The sequence below is a fragment of the Pieris rapae genome, chromosome 4, assembly GCF_905147795.1.
Source record: "Pieris rapae chromosome 4, ilPieRapa1.1, whole genome shotgun sequence".
Classification (NCBI taxonomy): Eukaryota; Metazoa; Arthropoda; class Insecta; order Lepidoptera; family Pieridae; genus Pieris; species Pieris rapae.
Window position 1 is genome coordinate 814,260 of NC_059512.1, and position 24,801 is coordinate 839,060.

Sequence of the window (24,801 nt, forward strand, 5' to 3'; positions counted from 1 at the left end):
AAGTGCGTTATTAGATTTATTGGATAGAAAGGATCAGATAAATTTAGTATAGAAGTACGTTTATACATATATAACGTTTGTTTTATTAGACTTTATTTGTTTTTAGTGACGTATGTCGCCATTTCTCGACATATGTTTTAACAATTGACATTCGAATGTCAATTGTGACATAAATCACAGTAACTAACATGTGTTTTGTTTTGAATTTTGAATAGAATAATACATGTGACTAAAAATTAAATACCTTAAAATTGTTATAGTAGCTTTATAAAAGGTTAACCATGCCAGCCATAATTCAAAATGATGTTCTTGTTTACAAAGGAAGTAATTTTTTTCGTCAGCGGCTTTTACTATCTACTCTAAGTGGACGTTCTGTAAAAATAGAAGAAATAAGAAGTACGCAAGATGACCCTGGTCTCAGAGAGTACGAAGTAAATTTAATACGATTACTGGATAAAATAACAAACGGTACTCGAGTAGAGTTGAGCGAGACTGGGACATCATTGTATTATCAGCCTGGTATATTGATAGGTGGACAGGTTACCCACAGTTGTTGTCCTCAGAGGGGAATAGGTTAGTTCTATTATTTGTCATTAAGCTAAGCAACTTGGAATAAGGAAAAGTATATGGAAGAACTTCAATGATAATATGGTAATAGTTTATGGTTGTAGGAAGATTGTCAGATATTTATCAGGCTGGGGTACCAAAAAAATACATAGGTGATGGACTGTCTTTCCCATCACCTATGTATTTTTTTGGGGTTGGATCTTATATTCAATACCTTGAATTTGATTATACTGAGTATGTAGGAGTCTCGGGGGACCTTGATTCGAAAACCTCTGTGAGATTTATAGTAATTTATGCTGCTTGAGTTGTAATTTAAGCTAATTAATTTTTTTTTCGATGTTTTGTGCAATATTAGAAATTTGTAAACAATCCGCCAGAACAGTGTGTTAGTGTTACAGTGCAGATTATTCGTTAAAAAGCCGTTACTTTTTACATTTCTGTTGTTTTCTCGTCAATGTGCGTGCTTTTATTTGTTTTTTTCTAAACTTGGTGAATTTTGCTTGGTAAACGGCCGGCTTATGTGGATGACTTTGAGGACGATGGGCCCAGTTAATGTTAGGTATTATATGTATGTTTTGGTTTATTTTTCTACTGTTATAAATGTTTCTAGTACTTGAAATTGGTTGGGGGTGATAAGTTTACCCTCCCCCGACCTCAAAATCGAGGTATTGAATTGTAAACCTTAACCTTTTTTTGGTTTAAAGTAACTAGCTGATTAGCATTTCTAGTCTTCCTTGGAGCTTAGATTGGTTTTTTTTTTCTTTGACATAAAACATAAAGACATTCAATTCTCAAAATAATATAATAGGTATGTTATTTTCATTAGTTTTAATTTCTACCTCTGTTTTTTTTCTTATAGGTTACTACCTGGAAGTTTTATTAGCCCTGGGCCCATTTTGTAAAGAGCCTTTAAATGCTGTTCTTCAAGGAGTTACACATCATGATTTAGATGTTTCTGTTGATAAAGTGAAAGCTGCAGCATTACCCATCTTACTAAAATTTATACTAGTTGACGATGGTTTAGAATTGAAAGTAATAAGACGAGGTGGGTTTAATGAATTTCTTATGTGGAAAAGAAGGTTGGAAATGAATAAACAGTGAAACTGATTATTAAATACTTTTAGTTTAATAGTAGGTTATTACGGTCTGTTTTTTTCTAGTTTCTAGTTTGGAATATGTTATTGATTTATCTCTGATTTTTTTAGTGTAATATTTACTCTGTAAGTGTTTTTTTAAAAGAAATAAGTGTTACTAGTCCTAATAACATTTCCCTATAGTCGGAGCTATAAAATCAGTTTGATTTTCTCAAAGTCTAATTGAGGTAAATGCTACAGATAACAAAAATTAAAATGTTTAAAAACCTTACCATATGTTTGAATGTTTTGTCAAGGAACTTCTTTGTAGTTATATTATATATATTATCGTTTTTGTTGTAGTATTTGTAAGAATAATAATATATGTTCATAGGTGCACCACCGTTAGGCGGTGGGGAAATAGTATTTAAATGTCCCGTCAGAAGACATTTACGGCCACTACAATGGACCAAGTGGGGCTTAGTAAAGAGAATAAGGGGAGTTGTGTATGCACTCAGGGTATCACCAACCATGGCTAATAGAGTTGTTGATGCAGCTAAAGGGGTAATAATAACCATTTGAGGCTTTCTATTGTAACCAATAATCAAGTTCTGTGTGGGTTATTCTTTATAGTCCATTTATATTATTTTTTTTAAGAATTGCTGTATAATTTGTCTCAATCAAGGTATTTATATATTTTAAAATAATTTCAGGTAATGCTAAACTTTCTGCCAGATGTGTACATTAACACAGATCAATGTCGAGGTTCCAATGCCGGAAAAAGTCCAGGGTTTGGAGTTAGTCTTGTTGCTGAAACTAATGACAAAACATTCTACTGTAGTGAAGCTGTTAGTATTTATTATCATTGGTTTGAATGAGATTACAAGACAGTCTTATATATATATTTTATTTTATAATATTTTAGCTGCATAAGGGTTGCAGTTACTAAGAACTTACTTGTAAATCTATTTGTATAATTGATTTTTTCATAGAAATCAGTAGAAGCCGGCAGCGGTGATAGCACACTGCCTGAAGATCTTGGTCGGGAATGTGGCATGAGGCTTTTAGATGAAATACATCGTGGTGGTGCAGTGGACTCATCCTTTCAATGGATCCTTGCTTTGTGGATGGCTTTGGGTCAAAAAGATGTCAGTGAGTGCGTGGTAAGTTCATTGTATTAATGTATGACTATAATAACAAGGTATTGTTAAATGTTAGATAACTAATTTAATTTTCCTTTTAAGAGGACATTCCAATTTGTGATATTTATACAATAGAGGAATACAATATAAAAGTGTAAGCAAAGTTAATCAGATTCTAAAAAAAACTATATTTTTCGGGCCCAATTACTAAAGATGAGATGTTGCTAGAAAAAATATTAGTTTGCATACTTTATTATCGAGTGAGAAATTTTTTTGACATCAGTCTAATTGTTTCTTTATAATATTAGTTTTTTACTTACTAATATAATAAAATAATTAAAAAAAAAACTTTTATACCCAATATTCAGAAAATCGCAATCGCAATATTTTTTTTTCAGGTAGGACCTTTATCAGAATACACAATCAAATTTCTCCAACACCTAAAAGAATTCTTCGGTGTTATGTTCAAGCTGGAAGTATTGCGTGAGGACGAAGATTCAGACGAAGAAACTGTCGTCTCGCAAAAAGTTAAATTAACATGTGTAGGCATCGGATATGTCAATATTAGTAAAAGAACGTTGTAATAAAGATTTTATGAAACTTGAGTTTTTTATTCCCGATATTGAATAAATACGAGCACTCAGTGGACTTGAATTTCCGGCTGCATATCATGAGGCTGAATGGGGACTGTAAATATATTTTCTTAAGGATTTAATGTTATTATGTTGGTGTGTTTAAACACCTTGTGACTCCCTAGAGTCAATCTGATTGCCCATGCTTTTTTTTTATAGAACAGAAGGCAAACGGGCAGGAGGCTCACCGAAAATATTTAAAAGAAAATAGTACATACCTCATATTTTTAATTTTATTACTGATCTCATTTTTTAAATTATACTTTCGCGCGTCAGGAAAAATGATGAAAGTGAATTTTTACGATGCGTTCGCACACCGTTACAATAAACCGACTCCCTGAAGTTAGATATAGTCAACATTTGTTTTTTCTACTGTTAGTGTCGTTTATAAACGTAGAATGAGGCGAATAATAAAATTATTGAAAAGATTTTTATCTTGTTACGCCGAAGAATTAGTATAGCCACAAGATCCCGTGAGATCGGGATTGAATTCCCTGATTAGGTATTTTAGGTAGATTAGTATATTAGGTAGACACTCTGTTCGTGTGTGCTATTTTGAAAAGAGGCAAAAATGATAAAGGGATTAAATCCTTAAAGCAGGAATTTATGTGTATTTCTTATAATAATTGAGGTGTAAGAAATAATAAAATATATTTAAAAAATTTATTCGTCTAGCTAAAAATATCTTAAATCTATATTTATTATATAATAATTAAGGCACATTTTGAAATGTTGTCGATATTTCGTTAATTTTGATACGCTAAATAGTGCTTATATAAAAATACAAAATGGCAGTGATAAAAAAGAGTAGAAAAGTAGGAAACATTTGAGTATTAAAGTTTACTAAATATTTTTATAAATAGGAAAATGTACATGAAAATCGTTGTAAACATTGTCACAGATAACTAAATCAGTCAATGATGTCACATATATCAAACTAAAAATACATTATAAATGTACATTTGCATAACAACGAGTATATTTGAGACCAATTTCACTAGGATGGAAAAAAATATTTACATATCACGTGACCTGCCTGATTTCTAACAAAAATCCAAAGAGAAATAAATTCTAATAAACGCAAATTTTGAAATCAGGCCCATTTTCGTTACAACCTTAGGCATAAAGAATATAATTGCATTATTCTCTCAGTAAATAATAAAAATCATAATCTTGTTGTTCATACAACATAATGTTGGTTTGTTTTGCTATTCTTTATGTCTACGGCCATTAACTTTTTACAAGATTTTTAAAGGACACCTATCAATTTCATTAAAGATCTTTCTCCTGACATCCCAAACCAGCAGACCAGTTACAAATGCCTCCAACAGGATCAAAGGAAAGCCCTTTGGGGCAAATGTACTCCCATCCCAGGACGGAACCACCACGTATTCGTGCACATGATATAAACTTCTTACAAGATGAGGGATGTGGGAAGTTTCCGATATCCAGACATTCTATGTTCCCTGAAGAAACAAAATATATATTAATATTGTGTCTTGTTGGCGAGCTTACTATACATTTAAATAAATTCATTATTTGCATAATTCGAATGTTTTTCAGCAATCGCGATCAGTGACAGATGTGTAAATAAAAATAAAAAATAAATCGTTTATTTGCAATGAAAGTGGTACATTTAGATTAATTAATTATAAAACGCATAATCAGCCGTATAAATAGGCATGCAAATTTAATTAATTATGATAATATCGTAATATTATGATCAGTTTAGTTATTAATAATTCTTACCAAATTTTATGGTCAAAATCTCTACTCACAGTATAAAGGCACATTATCTTAAAAATAATGTAATAAATTCGCGTTTATACATGTGAAATATATTGGTATCGTGGTTGTAATTATTGTAATAATAAATTTATTTGTAATTCAAATTTTGAAACGGTTTAAATGGTATGAAGAAATTTCATAAGGGAAATAAAAAATATTATGGCAACAAAAAGTGCTAGAAATTTAAATAATGTAAAAAATCAAGTTGTTAACCTGTTCCATCTAAAATAACTTTGGTTTCCTTCTCATATTTAACTCCTATCTTCTCCTGATCATCATCGTAGTAATCAAATTCTGACTTTTTCGGGCCTGATGCTTTCACTACTTCTTTCTCGGACTCAATTTCCTTCTCTGGAATTTTTTCGAACGGTTTTCTAGTCGATCTAGGTTTAGGCGTTTCTGCGACTGGAGTTTTTAGTGTAGTTGAAATTCTTCTATAGATTGTTTTTCTTCGTGGTGGTGATTTTTTAGTTGTTGTAGTTTGTGGTGTGGTTATGGGAGATAGGTATTGATACTCATCTGCAACAGAAAATATAAAGATAATATACACTTTGACGTCTCACAAAAATGAGTGGAAAACTAATAAGAAAATATTGGAATGTTTAATCGATATAAGGAAGGCAGTACTTGTAGCTTTTCTTTTTTTGGTAACATGAGGCAGATCGGCAGGAGCCCCACCTGATGTTAAGTAATACCGCCGCCCATGGACATTCACATTACCACGAAGCTCGCAAGTGCGTTGTCAGCCTTTATAAATTGGTACGCTCTTTTCTAGAAGTCGAAGTGCTTCGTTAATACTTTAGTGGGCAGCTGGTTCCACATAGTGGTGGTGCGCGGCAAAAGTATTGGTGATGGCATTCTAATACCATTTAGATAAATAATTGTTTTTTAAAGCAAGAACATTTAAGAAATGTTATTAAATGATCTAAAATAGGGAATCTGTTATAATACAACTTGTGTTAAATATGTTTTTTACCTAAGATTTCTATACTCACCATCATATGCCTTAGTCACTGGCGACTCCAAAAGGTATTCTCTCGTAAAGTACGAGGGCTCCTGACTAGCACCTTCTGAACCCGAGACCGGAATCTTACCGCTAGACCCCAAGTATCTAGCTGTAGACGGTCCTAACCTTAAGGTCGAAGCTTCGAGACCAACATTCAGTAAACTAGGTGAAAATCCAGCAGGTCGTGAGAATTTCCTCGTCGACGGATACTCTGAAATACTAGAAGCTGTCGGGTTAGTTGGTAATCGTGGTCTTGTCACCCTTGGCTCATAATCTGCAGCAGTATTAAATCTGGTTGTTTCTACTGGATTTACTGTCGATATAGGTCTAGACTTTGCTTCATAATCAACTGTCGATGAGAAGTCGTAGGAAAATCGTGATGTGGATTCTCCAGAGTTGTCCGAACCAATATTAAGTGATACACCGGACGGACGAATCGTATTTCTCGAAAATGGAGTAGAATCAGCAATTGGATTTGATCGAGTTCTGTCGTATCTTCCGGTGGAATCGAATGAGTCGAACGTCGTTCCTTCTGTTCTGATATAAGGTGTCGATTCAAAACCATCAGGAATGGTGAATCTCACGCCCGGTCGTATGGTGTTTGTCGCAAATTGTGTGGTTTTCTCAAATCCTCCTGTTGATTCACCTATAGTTGAATAAGGTCTTCTTGTAAAGGCATCTGTAGATGTATATGGGAGTCTAGTGTCGTACGTTGAAGCGGTGTCAGTTTTGAAGTAAGGTGTAGAGGTTTCAAATCCCTGAGGAGAGTGGGTATGTGAATAACCTTCTGTGTTTTGAGTTTTAAACTCTTCATTGTAAAATGGACTGGTGTATTTGTAATCTACGATCGTTTGCGATGTTTTCGGCCTCTTGGTGGTTTTTGGTTCTTCATCATAATCTTGAACGACTGGAACGGGTGCAGCGATAAGTTGGTGTGCTGCTAAGGCTACGGCAGTTTCGGCGCTATAATCTATAATAAACAATAATTGATTAGACAAATACCTAAGACAAATTCCTCATCTTAAACAAGCTTTCAACAAATAGAATTTATAGAATTGTTATGACAAAAAGACGAACCTTCAGAAGTACCTATTCTCACTTCAGTTGTGGCTTCTATCTCCTCTCCACTAGATCGACCTTTAAGAGTTTCATCTAATTGATTTTGTCTAAATGTTGCGCTGTATTTCTTGCTTTGCCTTTCCTTCTTGTCATCGTTAGTAGCTGATGGATTTTGATCTGTAATAACCAGTTTCTAGTTGATACGTCTAATGTTTTATATATACTCGTATAATAAATGTGAGCTCTAAAAAGTCCCACGAGTATCAACCGTAGTATACTTAATTTTGTAAATCAATTACCTTGATTTCCCGTGTCACTCTTAAGTTGAACAAGCGGTCTTCGTCTTTGTACATTGGTATTCTTGGTGTTTCGTGGTTGAAGAGATGGATCTTCGAACGCATCTGTCAGTGGTAAAAGATTAAGGGCCTGTTTCACAATGTATGGATAAAGTGCCAAATAGCTATGCAACACATAAATTATTCGAAAGATAAAAGTTCCGAATAAGATACTTGGCATTTCATGACGAATAGCGCTATCTGACAGTCTTGAAACGCAAAAATGCTGTTTATCCTATTATTAACTTATATAATGTCCGGATATGTCACTTATCCGGACATTGTGAAACAGACCCTAAGTGTATAAATTTTGATTGTATATCAAGTCATGACAGTCAGGGTACGAAACACTTTTTAATACTATTTTCTCGCCTGGTTTTGGTAGGTTTCATGCAACTTAGCAGGGAAGTGCCACCAGTTTCCCTGAACACATTTTTTGTTATCGCTTTTACTTTATAATAAATAAAAGCAGATCATACCAGTATCCCCAAGATCTTGCAATGACTCCTCACTTTCCAATATTTGAGTAGTAGCTTGAGTGGTGGTAGTGGTAGTGGTTGAACTTGGACCGAAGGGTCGCCGTCTGCTGGCCACACGGAATGGACGACGTGATGGTAATACTGACGATACCGGTTTTGGAGTTGTGGCTAAGGAGTAAAATGAGATTTTCGATATTAATTGGATTCAATATTTTCAAAAGATTACAACTATATTTTATTGTACATTCATGTTTCTGGGATACAAGGCACATTCAATGTGAAGAGATACTCTCCGTCTATGGACGCAAAAAGGTGCAAAAAGCCAAAAGTAGTATTTCAGCTCGTTTAAGTATTCTCATCCCGATTACGCTAAGAGAAATCATTTTGGAAACACTTAAATTTTATATTTAGCTATTTATATACTATATTTCAGTATTTAATTTAGTGAATTCATGGTTTATAGGTCGGTTTACGATATTATATTCAAGAAATTTAGCCCTTGACACAAGACATTAAAAAAAATAGATTATATCTTTTTCCGCGTACAATTTGTGTAACGTTATAGTATACATTCTCTATTGTAAACCATCCTTGTATAGGAAGATGTTTTCACAATGGCCTGAACATTCACCAAAACAAAGGATTGTTCTCAACTCTTCATGCGATAAATAACAGGAAGGGCGTAACAATTCTTGTGCATGTATTGCAACAAATGCTTTGATATAACTTGAATAAATGTGAATAGAAACTAAATAATAATAGGCACTACAAGCTTAAGTAGGTCTTGGCTTTATATTGCATCTGCTCCTAAACAAGACAGCTACGGTTACATTAATACAAACCACTAGATATACCAAATTAAAGAAACAGCAGATGGTACATGGCATGAGTAGCACAGAGCAGGGAAGATTAGAAAGAAGATTTAATGATCTATCTGAATTTAAGTACAATTATTATTATATATAGGAATTTCAACGTAATGCAATACGTACATAAATATGGCGATAAGTTTAATGACATAATTATGAGAACAATCGTAGAGATTACAATCGTTAAAATCAAATAAAAAACCGAATTCAATGAAAGGCACGGTTTCATTACGATCATCGGTATTTACTTATGAGAAACTATTGGCATGAGAAATTGTATAGGCATTGTTATTGTGCAAACAAAAATACATAAGTACTGTAAAGTAATTAGGCGTGATTTTAAATTAATAAGCGTCGCGTTTAAAGTTCGTCTTTTTATCTGCATGACATATAATTAAATAGAACTATCTGATATATTATTATACAACAGTGTGATTTAAATATACGAGACACGATATACGATACACATGAATAATATTAGAAAATAAAAGTTTCATTAGCGAGGAAATCATTATGAATATATTCCTTGCTCATTTTATACCATTGAATCAAAATTACCAAAACAAATTTAACAAACAAAGCAAGTCACCTTTAAAATCCCAATATATTTATTTTTTTATTTGATAATTACAATAATAATGATTCTAGATAATTAAATACTTCTATTTAAAAAAATAAGAGCAATCGTTGAGTATTTAACACAACATAGACGGTTGTTCTGATTTTTCTCACATTGGTATTAGGAAATGGCGTGGAAGAAATTGGAGCAAATTAATAAATCACGCACTGTATAGACCTATAGTTGAATTACAACATTATGTGCAATCAAACTTGTTATCAATAGAGTTATGTGAAGTATCGTAGAGTGGGGAGATGTTTTCGCGTCTCTATCGCTGATCCTTTATAGGTAAGAACATTGTGCCCAAATGCTGTAAGGTTTCTTTAAAAGTGAATTACTACGCTACTGATATTATACTGAAACATACAATATCGTCTAGCTTGAATGTTTTTTTTTAAGACGATACAGATATCTGACATTGACTTCTATAGTCAAAGAGACCTATATTTTTATATAATTATATCGAAATAAAGGCCTAGTAGTTTCAACGTGAATCTAGAGCACATTCCTGAGGTCGTAGGTATCATCCCCGGCTGTGAACTAATAAATTTTCTTTCTATGAACGCATTTACCATTAGCTTGATATGGTGAACGAAAACAACATGAAGAAACCGGCTTGCCTTAGACCCAAAAAAATTGACTTGCCTCTTAGATTGATAAATAATCATACAACATATACATATATATAGAAATCTGAGACCCAAACGAAGAAAGGTTGTAGGGACACTTAATTTTATTCTTTACCTAAATAACGGTGCATATTGTCTACGTTATTAGATGTCAGATAATATATTCTTAAATGTGGAATGTATTACATAAAAACAATTACTTCCTAAACGCCATTATTAAAAACTGTGAACATAGTTTACATAATCACGTGAGATAGAGCGGGCAATTAAAAGAATTCTAGAACATGTAAGAGTTACGTTGACTTGTTAAAATCTGTCATAAACATTACATAACGCTGAAAGAAAGCGAAACACCTGACCGGCTACTTTCACTGTTTTTGCCTAGAGGCTAACTTAGTAGGGCGCGCTTTCCGAGTTCTTATTTCGTGTAATTTCCACAGATTATATGAATATGTTATAAGCCAGAAACCCTGTTATCTATACTTTAAGTGTCTGTTTCACAATGTGTGGATAAAGTACCGATTAGCAACACATACATTATTCAGAAGATAAAAGTTCCGAATAAGAAACTTCGCGTTTTATGATGAATAGCGCTATATGACAGTCGTCAAATGCAACAAACACTAGTTTATCTAATCAATAAGTAATAATTGTTACGAAAACAAAAAACGTTTTAAGTTAATATGCAGTAATTAAACTAAATCGGAATGTGTGCCCCGAAATTTAATTTAGACCCAAATATAATATATGTTGTAACAATATAGTAAAACGATAAATCTTTTCTTTAACATTGTGTGCGTAAAAGCTACATACTGTCGACAGTCAATAATCAATATCTATATAAAATTTTGTCGGTTTCTGTATGTTGACGATATTAATATATGATTTTATTGGAACAAAACCTAAACTGAAAAGTCTCAGTATTTGGCCTTTACACTAATTTCATAATATATCCAATCAGTAAGTCTTTACTACTTATAAAATATATCAAATGTAGTCTTATATAATAAGTCAAAACAGCCAAACATTTGCATAACAGAAGAACAGTTAACGAAGAAAATCTAGCAAGAAACTTTTGATGGTGTATTATATTTCGTTCTCGTTACGCAGTTAAAGTCGCAGGCCGTAATGTTAAAGTTATTCCATGGTGTGATAAATGCAATATTTTGAAATAATTGCTAAACGACAAGTTAAACGATCTCTTGCGTGAGAAACTGTGACCCTCGTATTGCATGATACGCTATCAAAGTCAAATTGAGTAAATCTATGTTGTTAACATAGTATTCGTTAATTAATCTCTAAGGGGCAGAGACCTGGAACTCGCGACTGGCATGAGGGTATCCCAGGATGGGTTATCCGACTGGCGAGATGTTGCATGAGTACAGATTGCAATTGAAAAAATACTGCGGCAAGATTACAAACATGTCACTAACAAAATTGCACGAAAGGTAACGTTGGTAGCGCCGGCCAGCAGGCCATACATATTATGAAGGTACTTCCGGAGTAGTTGTCGCTCGGGCCCGATAGGAGACGCCAACCCTTTAAGAATGGGAGATTTCGACACTCCCCTGCTGCTTAGCCACTCCGTCACACATCTGCCTGATTGCGTGCCTAAGTGCGAAAGGTATGCATAAAGCATGTAGTAGAAACAATCCATTAAATATATTTTAAGCCATTATACGCCGCTCTCTTACATCCGTCAATATTCTTGCCATTTTGGAGCCAATTGGCATCGCTAGAGGCCGGATATCGTTGATCCTGTAAAAGATGCGACTGAGTATGGTATAGGATGCTACTTGCGTGGACACGTTCGCCCTCTCTCACCTTCCTTGGACAAGAATAAAAGCTGGGGAAAATAATAAACGCCTTAAATATATAAGAGTCTTTCCTCCAATTTTCTTTCCTTTGGAGAAGAGACTCAAGCAGTGGATTTCAAGTGCAGAGGCGATAATTAACGATTCACGAATTAATTGCGTTAAATAAGATAATCCCCAGAACGTTTCAAATGAACAAAAACATCGCTAATGAGAAGTGAAAAGTCAGAGGATGTGAAACTTGTGTGAAACGAAACACGTTCTATTTGCATGTTACTTGACCTCTAGAGGTCAATCTGTACTTGCTTTTTATATGTCTCTGAACGTAGCTTAGTAACTTAGGATGCGGGGGAAAATGCATATTTTGTACCTAAAATGTTCCTTAAATCTTAAGTTGCATAAAGAACGAATAAAAATTATTACATATATGATATAAGCCGTGGGAACATGCCTCGTATATAGTTGACATAACTCAATAAGACGAAGTAAGGCACGTCATTGTCCTAAACATTAGGGTACAATTTATATTCGAACAGATTCGAATATTAATATTACGTATTCTTTGATATTAAGTACAATAACTGTATCTAATTGTTCACAAGACGCACAAAACAATTAAGAAGATATTATAAGGAATTATTAAATAATTGAATTTTTGAATTAGTAAATATTATATCAGAACCAAAGCGAATTAAATCAAACGTTGGCACCGGCCGTGTCGAAAATTATCACAATTAGCAAAATTTATATGATACCAGCGGATCCGACAGACGTTATCCGGTACACACGTTGAACATACCAACAATATCTAACAATGTAAATCATTCTCGACTTCATTTGAATACACATACAATTTCATGAACATATGTTTAGTTAAGGAGTATAATTCCGATTATATGCATGATATTTATATATATACCAGCTCTCTAGTTATTGACTGCATTACCAGCTGATTAATGAATCTAAACCATCCAACAAAAAATACATTCAAATCGGTCCAACTGTTCTAGAGGAGTTCAATGATATACACGTACGGTAGAATTATATAATATATAAAGATAAATATCAATTATTTATTTATTGGGAAACCAGACAGATACATCCTTATAATAAAAAACAAAGTCAAAAAAAAATAAAAAAAAATAAATAAAACACAATACAAACACATTGGATGCATCCACAACAGGAACAATTACGAACACTACTGAAAGCAGTTTCTTCCAGACAACCCACTATTTATCAAATCAAGAGATCTTGAAGTCAAATAGAAATACACGATAAAAGTTATTGCATTAAAAACCATTTTTGTGATGTGAAAAAGTAGTATGTGATAATTGCAGTGTTTACAAATAAGGCGAAAGGTCACCCCAAGTAAACACTGCCACGGTCAAAAGGATTTTGTTTCATGTAATATGATTCAATGCCACCTATTCACCTAGTTTCATTCCTATTCGTAGCGCTACGAAGGGTGCTACGAGAATTCCTGTAGGATGTCCTGGTACGTAAATTAAATGAACTAAAAAAAAATTTGGCGAATTCAAACTAATATTAAACGTATTAGTAGAAATATTCCCGGTTAATTATGATGGGATCGTGTTGCAAAGACCGAGATCACCTTACCTAAAAACAGTAATCATGAAGCGAAACGACATGTAAGTAATAAGTAAGATTAATATAATAAAAATAAATTTAGGTGGTTATGTCATTAGTCCATAATATGGAGACATAATTCATATTAAAAACTTCCTTCTGATAACTTTACTTCTTTTGTCAAAATTCAACATTATTTAGTTAGAAATATATATACACACACACACACACACATACATATATTTAGAACACATACTATACATATAATACATATTTATATTTAGAAATAATGATTTTGATGAATTTGATACAAGTAATTTTTAATAAGAAATAGAAGGCAAACAGGCTCACATTGCGAGAAGGCTCGCAAGTGCGTTGCTAGCCTTTCAGGAATTGGTACGCTCTTTTCTGGTAGGAAAAAAATCTAAGATTCTCGTAATTAGAATTGATTCGCAAATACTTCAGTCGGCAGCTGGTTCCAAAGCGGTGGAGAGCGGCAAAAACTGGCTTAGAAAACGCTAATTTGTGGAACGACGGACGTCGAGGTGATACGGATGGTGTTTGTATTTTGCCTTGACGTCCGATATTAAATACGAATAAGTATCGCAATACAGTGAGGAAATGCTGGCAGCGTTAAAGATACACTGCCACAGAGCGAAACTTTTTAAATCTGTATTGATTTTTAATTATTTTTATTATATTCTAAATACTGATATGTACTATAATATTTGATTGTTTGACTAATGAACATTCAATGAATCTCCTAGCTTGGATATCGGAATTTATAAGTTCGTTATTAAAACTGAGTCATTAAGCAATGACTCAACCGTCCTTTGTCGTTAGATTGGCATACTTTTAATATTTACAAGGGCCACACAATACATTTATAGGAAAATTTGAATTGCGTCGTAGCGTACATTCTACCAATTAAGTACATACACTACCGTCACGGGATAATAGCACTAACTGTATTGTAATAAGATAGTTTTATCTTTGTACTAAATTGTGAATGTAAAACCGGACTTACAGTTCGCCCCACCAAGCCGCCGGCGCAAGAACGTTCGTTCAGGCTTCTCATTTCGCGTCAATGGCTTCTCGGATGATGACTTTTCCTTTGTATCTTTTTCCGTTTTTCGGTTCTTGAATTTGTTATTCCCGCGCCTCGTGGGTCTTGTGGTTGTTTCGATATCTGTGGTGGTTTCTGTCTGTGGTCCGATTGTGGTGGGCCTCGTACGACGCGGGAATGGACGGCGTTCCTTAACACTCTGTTGACAAACATGGTAAGTTTAATATTAAATTCACAGTTTCTAACTAATAAATAATACGTAAATTGGTTTGGTTGTAGTAATTGTAGATATATTAACAACATTATTATTATTTAATAATTCTATAAATATTTTTGTTATTAAACAAAACACAATCGACATAAACAATAATACAATAAATAAAATATACAAATTTATTAATTTTCTTAATGCCTAACTCAACACAAATTTATTTGGAAAGGAATTGGCTTTTCCAACATCGATTTACTAGAGTTAACGCAAATATCCCAAAAATAAATTTAATTTAACTACTCGGATATTCATAGCATGAAAACTTTGTAGGTTAGACTCAAGCATTTCTTAAAACAGATGTATTAAGAAATGCTAGACAGAAAAACCGGATATTTTCATATATTAGAACAGAATTATGAGAATTGTTGTTATTTTGAAACCTGTCTAACAGGCCCATTACAAGTATCAAATTAAATTACTTGAAGGAATTTTAATTAATGTTAACGTTGATGTATTTATATTCTAATTAGTATTATTATGCAACAATAATATAGAAATTTACGCGTTAATATGTAATACGCGTTTTAAAATATATTGTTAAATAGGAATCTTGTTATAATTGAACCGTAAACAATACGAGACATTAATGAAACAGATACAAATAACAGATCTAAAAAGGTTGTAGCATTGATAAAACCCCTATTAGCTTAGCTTTCTGTGCTTACAACCAAAATATTGTTTTTTGGTAACCCACGATTTTAGGGTTGAAAACCCCAAGCTATAACCACTAAGCCATTAATGGTAGAACATATAAAATGTATAAAAAACATACTTTTTATATATTTCTTTTTTACGTAGAAACTGTCTCGCTTCGATAGTCATATCTCATTATCCTATATGAATTTACCTAGCAACTGTAGTTCAGTTTAAGTTAAGTTAAGGCGATTACATATATCCGGTAGATTTATGTAAATGTGTAGTCAAGAAATATCTCAGTTTCGTGACGTAATGCCTCTCTCATCATTTACATAATCTTAAGGAATATATTGTTGGGTTAATGAGCGTGACGTTTTGAACTTTTGTTTTTAATTTAAAATAATTTCGTTTGAAAGTTGTATGTAATTTCTTTTTGTTTCTAGATTTTTAGACAAACACAGTAATATTTAGAAAAAATGCTTTCCTCACTCAATGAATGCTATTAATTTTAAACTATATAATTCGATTATAGGTTGAGAATATTCTAAACTTAACACACCTAATTTTTAATAACAAACTAAATAATTAGCAGGATATGTTTTTGTCTAAGCACATAAGTGCTTAAAAACAGGCTCTGCAAGTAAACACTTTCGTGTGATGAGTTTGATATCCGTGTATACTTTAATTAAGTCTTAAATGAAGAATTAAATCACAGGTTTGAACTGACTATTTAAAATAATTAATGTCTGGAATCATTAGGTGCAAATGATATGTTTGTGTGTTTTTGCGTATCTACTACTTCGCAGTAACACACATTCATAACAATTGAATTGGTATATTTTATTTTTTGTACGCCACATTTGGATACATAAACCTGATTTACATGTTTAATATTTACAAAAATATAAAGTGATTCATGCAACTTTGTACATTCCATCAAACATTATTTTAAGTATTTACGTTTGTTGCCGATTAAGAAATTAAAAATTCTCTCTTTTTTTTCGCATTATGTTAAAAATATTTTTAGCTGTTAGTGGTCTTGACTTTACAAGGCAAAAATGTTATTTTTTTAATATTTCGGAAATAAATGTAATTTGATAATTATTGTAAAAGACTTTTTGTCGAATTGTAGACGAGTTTATCTTTTGAGTTTATTTGTTGTAAACATGAAATAACCTCTTTATATGTCTGTCTTAAACATCGAAAGTTATCTACTGTTAGAACCGGGACCGGACCACTAAAGGCCTATAAATTCAGTTACTGATCCCATTTCAATAAACCGAGGCAGCTTCAAACTTAGATGAAGATCTGTAGCAACTGTTATATGGTCATTAACCCTGGATAAATCTGTCAGTTGACCACGAGACACATTCTAAGCTAATTACACTCTATGTAGCTTGAAATTGTGGTGAATTGCTCTTGTGAAATCGCTACCATTCATTACCTATATACGCTCAACGCGATAAATTATATGTAATTTAATATTTGCTAACAATATAACATGTTTTTATTAGGTTTTCACGGTATATGAACAATAAATAGTATTGAATTCTGTCTTAAGGAAATATATTTGAGAACAAAATGTGGTATAAATTACTAATAACATTTCTAGGAATAAGGTTTTTTAAAAAATCTATTTTTTATATTACTTGTAAAACTAATTAAATCAAAGTTTTTTATGAAATATTAAATATTAATAGAAATCGATATTATTCATTTAACAATCAGTATAAAAGTAATAAATAATCCTAGTGATTATTGTAATCTTCTAAAAGACAATAAAGCAAACAAGGAAAACCAGATAGCATATAGTACTATTAATTCCGTCCATTTAACAGATAAGTAATATTTTTGTCTATTTCTTTAGTCAAATGACGTTTATTAATTAATTATGGGCAGGATTTGACAATTAGCACAAACTATGAATCCCGTATGTCAAATCACGTTCGTGACATAACTGACAATTGCCTCCGTATCCTAGGTATCACATTGTTCCGTAATCCGTAGTATCAGTCAAAACTAAATAATCGTTAACGTTGCATAACGATTTGATTGTTATTGGTTTCGATAAAAAAACGTGGGATGGGCCGGTATTGTGCGAAAATTGGCAAGGTCTTACAAATCGGCTTTTTATTTCAATTAAGTTTCAAGTAATTTAATGCGTTGAAAACGGGTTTGATAAAACAGATGCCAAACATGGATGCTCTCAATGCCAGAGGGCAAGTACGTCGCCGGACTTTTAAGAATTTTACCTTTTAAGAAATACCAACCAATACTAAATTTCTTGAAGGACCTCAAGTCGAATTGGTTAGGAAATACTTCAGTAGGTTTGATTACTGTTTAATTAATTTGGACACTAGGTTTAAATAATCTCTTCTATTAATAAAATCATTTTTTTTCCTTTTAGCTAAAGTATTTTGTCGTCATTTTCTATCAAATATTTACGCTAAGAAAAAACAAATAATTTAAAACGATAAAATTAACGATTTTTATAAGGATGTGTCATGTGTTTGTGAAAATCTCTACAAAATTTTCACACATTGTTTTTATTTTGTACAGAAATTCAAGCCAGCGTATAAACACAATTAAAATACATAAATGAGTACTTGTTTCAGCAGTATAGACTTTTGTTTTCGCGCGTGTGTTTACCATATAAGAATAACTTCGTTATAATGGGATTGTGTGGGTATAAGATGATACCTTATAATTAGTAACACCTACAGTTACACCCACATAATATATTGCCTAAAGTCTAACTTGACATGTCCCTATATATAAATAATTGATGTACAAAATTCAAGAATTATTATTTGTCTTGTAATATGAACTTGAAGTATTAGGTATTACGCATAGGATCACTTATTTATTTTATTTTTTTCATTTATTGACACATCGTCGCATAAAAAAAGAAAAAAAAACTATACATGCAACCCTAGTAAGAGGAAAACTAGAAAAAGAAAAATGATGAGTACAGTAGATTAGATTTGCATCACCATCTAAAGTTTATGGTTTTTAAAATGTTTTGTATTATTTTTTTTTAATTATCATATTTCACATATACTATTTGGGCAAAATAGATTTTAAATAATACATATGAATATAGCCGTCCATTTTAGTTAATATATTGTATTATTACAAAATTGTCTATGGGATGAGTTTATTATTGCGTAATTTTTTTTCTACTGAGACTATAAAAACAGGAAGCCAATGACTCTACGTAGGTCACCAGTTAAAGGCTTTGTAGGAATGCTGCCTCAAGGTGATCTGGCCGCTTCGTACTTGTAACTAGTATAATTATTATATGGACATATAAACTATAGGTATTAAAAATTAATGATCTACGCAGACAACAACATATATTCAGACGGATGCAAGACCAGATATTCGCGATTATTAATTTAAGTTGTTATACCGAATGGATCGTAAAATAATACCATTATTTTATTAGGTAAAAATACATTTAATAATAATTTGAAGTCTCGAATATTTTCAAGTCCAATACGTAATTTCGTAACTGATGTTGTACGCACGAGACCATCCAGTTATTTTATTTGTAATAAACTGCCTCAGTGGAGATAATAAAAAAACAATTTAAAAAAATCGAAAAAAATTGTGTTTAAATTATTGTTAATTTTGTAGTAATATATAGTTACTAAAACCTTAACTGCAAGTTTGAATTGCGCACTCAAAGCATGTTTACTAGATATATCTAGAATGACAATCAAGGCAAAACTACGTGATATGACTCTTTAGTCTTGAATCATTTTAAGTAAAGGTCAGAATCTACGCAGAATTGCAATTTGTTGACTATTGCATAATTGCCTAACCAAGCATTCATGGTGTTGGTAATAGACACCTAATTATTTCCATAAATACGTGTAATTGGACTTGCAATAATGAGAAACAAAAAACTGTCAATTAAATACAAATTAGAAGATAATGCACATTTAATTTAAATATTAAGATGTATGATTATGCTAATGCAGAGAAAAACGCTCTTTTTCGTTGTGGTTTACACTCATACTATGCAAGAAAAAAAATTGTTTTGGTATTATGCGGCTCTATTATCTTGATTAAAAAAATCTAAAATGGCGAAAAACGTTATTTGTCCCTTATTAATCATCTAGCAAATTGTGATAAAAAGTTTGTCAAGATTTATTGTATTTTTAATTTGTTTTTGAAACAACAAAATATTCATATCAATTAAAATATCTAATAATACTAAGAATAATTAATAATTGGTATATTAACTTAGTTTCGTATTATCCCAATATAGTCTTAAAACACTTACACTTACACTTCAGTTACTTCTAATGTTAATTATGCTTATTAATGGTCAGTAATGTTAAGTTATAAAGTTTCATTTGGTTTTAAAGTACTATAAAATATGTACGATTGATTTTACTAATCAAACAAGTATATAGGTTTGGCTTTATATCGAGAATATAATACATACTCTCTATATAAAGCCAAACCCTAATCCTAAGGCAATTTAAATAAACTTGCCCATGTATGTCGACACGCGGCCCAGCCTTGACTCGGTTTGGAAATTAGCATTATCGGCCCCTTGAACGACTGCTACTCACAGAACGTCACCTTCGTATAGACTAATTTGATAACAAGTGTTTGATTTGAACAGACTATTTGATTTAAAAGACTTACAACAATCGCACAAAATCACCGTTTTTTGTGCGATTGTTGTGAGTGTTCGACCCGGACATACAACGACCAGTAAGCCGTAACTTGTTTAAGCTATCGCGAAATATGGTTAAAAGGAGTATGAAAATTATCTATAGTATCATTCAGCATACTTACACACTATCACACAACACTACCAAATTAGGTATACTAATAGGTTTTAATCTTTTGTAATAGATTTTTCTTTACAAAGTTTCCCTAAATGTTTTGAACCTTATTGTGTATAAAACATATTCTATTTTTGGCTATATTTTAAGAATATTTTAAATATATATTTTTAAGATAGAACGAAATAAATAAATAAACAATAATAATACGCAAGTTTCTGGTAGTCTAAACATCTAAAATTAATTATTTATAATAATAAATGCACTGCGTTATAAATATTTGGCATGAACTCTATGCTTTATAGAAACTGATTTACAACAACGTAATTTATAATATATAGATCCGGATGGCATGGCATATGTACCAAGTTTTATATACCTTTTTTTATAAAAAAACTAAATTCACACACTATTTAAAAATAATATTTAATTCAAATATTCTCTAAATGTCACATGTTTTAATATCTTAATTATCCTCAAATCTAAATGACTATATAATATAGATTACATAATTAATATATTATTTCTAATAGTAGGCTCAAGTTAAGCAATTAATTTTCAAGCTAATATCAAACAGCCTACACGGCTAGTTACGTTATATATTTGTATTGATCTTAACTGTTTTGCGTAACCCGAATACCGGCATTTTGTAATACTATGGTGGGATTTCACTCAAAGAATTTTCTTAGATACGTGCTTGCTAGATTCGTAATTTTTACGTTATACGATTGTTGGTGTATTACCAGTGTAATCCGCAGAGGCCAAAAAAATACTCAAACAACAATTACAACTAATATATTACTATATTACAAAACGCATTCTTTGTGAGATTGCTTTGAAAAACGTTTGCAATCTCTTAATCGATCCAAATTGTCCAAAGATATTTTTTAATTAAGCTCATAAAAACAATTAATATTGTACAGTTCGTTTAAAGTATTGAATTTTCTACATTCCAATTTAACTTTTATACATATTTCTATACACGGTTTCAATATAAATACTTTTAAGAAGACATGACTTATTTTATATATTCGAGGTGGAAATGCAAATGCATATCCCTTCCCTAAAAAGTTGCAGGGATATGTGGGACACGACCCACACCAAAATCTCTGCTATTCAGAGTCTGGATGAACAATACCCACTAAAAACACCTCGACAAATTCCTACAAAGCCGAAGAAGACGTGACCCGTATTTTGTATGTAAACTGATGGAACATGGTTCAGCTCTATACATATATGTGCACCTACTTCATTAATAACTGTTCTTAGTACGCAGATTCTGTTCTGAAGTGTCTGCGATAACGATTATTAAAATAATATTTTTAAAAACACATACAAGCTATATCAAGTACGCGTTTTTATTCCTACATTAGAATTTACCAATAAATTAACATATAAATTGATCACTCAAGCCATATTTAGTAATACAGTAATTTATAAACATTTTTTATTGTAACTTTGGAATTTTTAATGACTCTCGAATGATGTCATTTTGCTATTACCATGTTAAGGTTTATATAACTTATATAATAATCTATGAGAGATATTGTTCCTTTCAAGAATATAATATTTATTAAAATACTCATTATTATAAGCTACATAATGTCCAATAAATTGCGACAATTTCCATTTCGACTTGTTTTTGTAAAGGAAATTTAGTCCAAACAACTTTCACAAGAATTCACGCGAAAAAGATTATCACGCATTTTATAATATAAAAATACAAACATTGATTACGAATTAGATAAATATTATACAACTGCAGGTTATGGAGAAAGTTGTTTTCACTCGGATGCTGCGCGGTTTTTAGAGTGGTTATCCATCAATGGAGTGAAACTGAATGCGCACGAGAAACTTGGATTTCGATTAAGTTGAATTACGATAGATTAATGATTTAGCCCCGATAGTGCATTTCTTGATTTTATTTAGCAATTTAAGAATTTTAAAATATATGTTTTATATATTATCTATATCTATCGGATCGGATATCCATGGTTGCTCCCCTCGCACTTTTCCATCGATTTTTCTTTAGCTTTTATATCTCTTCGTGTTTATTACGTTTCTATATGACTGCTAGTTACATTAATTATTGTTTGTTTTTTATTATTTTATTAATCTATCAATGTACTGAGTGTTGGCTAGCTTCAAATGAATAATATTTAAGTATCATACTTTTTACTGTTTATTATCAAACTATAATGTTATGCCCTAAATATTATGCACTAATATAATAAAAAATACTAGTGGAGTTTACTCTGCCGAAACTTTGTATGGAGCTAATAGAACAATATCATTTTCTGAAGTGCTATTGTAACTTAAATATACAAAGTTTAACAAACAAAACAATTAATTCTTCTTTTCTTTGTTTCAGAAGTCGGACTATGGCATCCTTGCTTACAAGAACGAGATTGTTAAATCAACAGCTTGGATTACTTTCTTTTCATTGTGGATTTTGCTGAATCATATAACAGATAAAGACGTCAAGATTTAAATTGTATAATAAACTGAGAATACAGTTGTGTTTTATTTTTACACCCACGACTTTACACTTAATTTTGTTACCAAATGTCTTTAATAATATTCGAAGAAAGCGATGAATTTGACGAGGCTATTTATTTTATTACTCATAATAAACATCTGAAGAATTTATTTGTTAAATACTATATATTCGACTTAAAATGTCTTATTACCTTTGCTAAAGCTCATTTATTCAAATATGCTTTACTACATGGCAATCCAACCAAATTAATGTGGAAGATACCAATTCAAACAATATTATAATTTCTCATATAGAGAAGTGAACTTTTAAACCAGCAAATAAATATATCGTGTGTTGGAGTTAAAAGATAATTCTTTAAATAAATTAAATTTGGAAATAAATTATCATAGGTAGCTTTCAAAATTATACTCATTAGCATTTGTGATTTGCATAGTAATTAATCTTAATTGGTAATTTTGTAAGCGAATTAAAGTTGATAATTATTCATTACACATTAGATAACAAGTACATCATAAAGAATTCATTAAAGTACATTCTGGTGTTGTATGCAAAGATCGTTGTTGTGAAAATGATGAAAATTTTCATTTAATATAATGAAATATGAAATATGAAATAAGAAACAAATGTTTGAATCACTGCTAAGACATGTAATATATATATAGCAACTTATACATCAATCAATTAATCATTTAAATAATCATTTGTTTTTCCTTCTAAAGTGACATAACAGAAAAATACAAAACGCTTAATAGAGGTTCGTTTTAGGTTAATAAACAACTGATAAATGCTCGTGTAAATAAGTTTATTTAAACTATTATTAATAAATAAAGGCTTATTGGTGCAATACCGCCTTTATGGCGATTAAAGAAGTAAAATTTACATTTTACTTAAGAAAGTAAAATTTATAATTTAATTAAAAACTAAATTTATAATTTACTTAAAAAGTAGAATGTTAAATTTACTTAAAAAGTAATATTTTAAATTTACTTTAACTAAAGCAATTAATTTAATTCATAATAAGTTTGCTGAATCTTTACGCTATATATATATGTTTTTATATCTTATATATATACTTAGTATATATATAAGATTTACTTAGCGTAAAGATAGATTGAGTATTGAAGATAAAGTTTTCAGGAATTACTAGGACGATTTGATTTGTTTTATGTTAGACAAACAAAAAGGTTGAATAAACGCGGGTCTAACAATAAAGCGTTGTAAGAAAAGTTTGTGAACTTAGCCATGTTAACCCAGAAAATTCACTCACGTAATTAAGCGCTAACAAAAGATGAGTTAGACATTAAACGTAATCGTAATTTTGTAACATTTACATACTTTAAATGGCTTGTATAATTACAGATTGAAAGAGATATCTCTTATCTAGTTCATATGGTCAGTATCAAATTATTCAAAAAATCGCTTAATTGGTAACGCATAAGCAGAAAGTTCATGCTCGATAAATTATCTCGGAGTGGAAGACACGTTTCTTGCAAAACACGTCAATGTGTGTATAAAATATAATCAAATAAACACATACATAATTATTTCATTACTTTTTTTGGGGATTCTACTCATAATCACGACGACCACAGCTTTAACATTTGATTATGAGTCCATTGTGACGTTACAGCGCCATCTGTTTTCGGCGTTAAAACCAGTGAATTCATATGTTTAATTAGAAAATAAGTAAATGCCTTAATAACACAGTCACTATTTTCAAAAACGTACTAAAACTTGATTGTTAATCATAAAAATTCTTGTAAGTATAAAATGTGAAAACAAAAATCTTGTATTACAAAATTCTGATGACATCGCGTGAGAAACACGTTGTCATGGAAACGAGTCACGTTGGAACCTCGGAGCTTCACTTTCAAACGACATCACTATATTATCTATAATTGTATTATATAGTTATCCAATC

General features: G+C 31.3%; 2 protein-coding genes and 1 long non-coding RNA gene across 4 annotated transcripts in view; 2 read left to right on the plus strand and 1 right to left on the minus strand.

The window, feature by feature from the left end:
• The first annotated feature begins 185 nt into the window (after positions 1-185).
• Positions 186-3,382, plus strand: LOC110997183 (probable RNA 3'-terminal phosphate cyclase-like protein). Its single transcript, XM_022265226.2, has 6 exons — positions 186-573; positions 1,427-1,612; positions 2,035-2,204; positions 2,354-2,488; positions 2,633-2,803; positions 3,181-3,382. Exons 1-6 carry the CDS (start codon positions 282-284, stop codon positions 3,364-3,366), a joined length of 1,140 nt encoding a protein of 379 aa, XP_022120918.2. The 5' UTR covers positions 186-281; the 3' UTR covers positions 3,367-3,382.
• A 706-nt stretch (positions 3,383-4,088) lies between these two features.
• Positions 4,089-24,801, minus strand: part of LOC110997144 (mucin-5AC) — a 74,939-nt gene continuing 54,226 nt past the window's right edge. For both annotated transcript variants that reach the window (XM_045634814.1, XM_045634813.1), the window contains exons 20-26: positions 14,630-14,867; positions 8,082-8,249; positions 7,567-7,668; positions 7,286-7,444; positions 6,198-7,178; positions 5,416-5,721; positions 4,089-4,880 (exon numbers count right to left, since the gene is read on the minus strand). In XM_045634814.1, the coding sequence (XP_045490770.1) occupies positions 4,687-4,880; positions 5,416-5,721; positions 6,198-7,178; positions 7,286-7,444; positions 7,567-7,668; positions 8,082-8,249; positions 14,630-14,867 (2,148 nt within the window). In that variant the 3' untranslated portion in view covers positions 4,089-4,686. The remainder of the gene's footprint in view (positions 4,881-5,415; positions 5,722-6,197; positions 7,179-7,285; positions 7,445-7,566; positions 7,669-8,081; positions 8,250-14,629; positions 14,868-24,801) is intronic.
• On the plus strand, positions 14,745-22,895 carry LOC110997145. The gene is made up of 2 exons (XR_002600315.2): positions 14,745-14,882; positions 22,752-22,895. It is a non-coding gene; the product is annotated as an uncharacterized LOC110997145 (long non-coding RNA).

Bases quoted from the DNA above. Each gene is read 5' to 3' on its own strand.
- LOC110997183 (XM_022265226.2), top strand. From the start codon at position 282: ATGCCAGCCATAATTCAAAATGATGTTCTTGTTTACAAAGGAAGTAAT. The intron at 1,613-2,034 runs GTGGGTTTAATG...ATATGTTCATAG, and splicing joins ATTGAAAGTAATAAGACGAG to GTGCACCACCGTTAGGCGGT. The intron at 2,804-3,180 runs GTAAGTTCATTG...TTTTTTTTTCAG, and splicing joins AAGATGTCAGTGAGTGCGTG to GTAGGACCTTTATCAGAATA.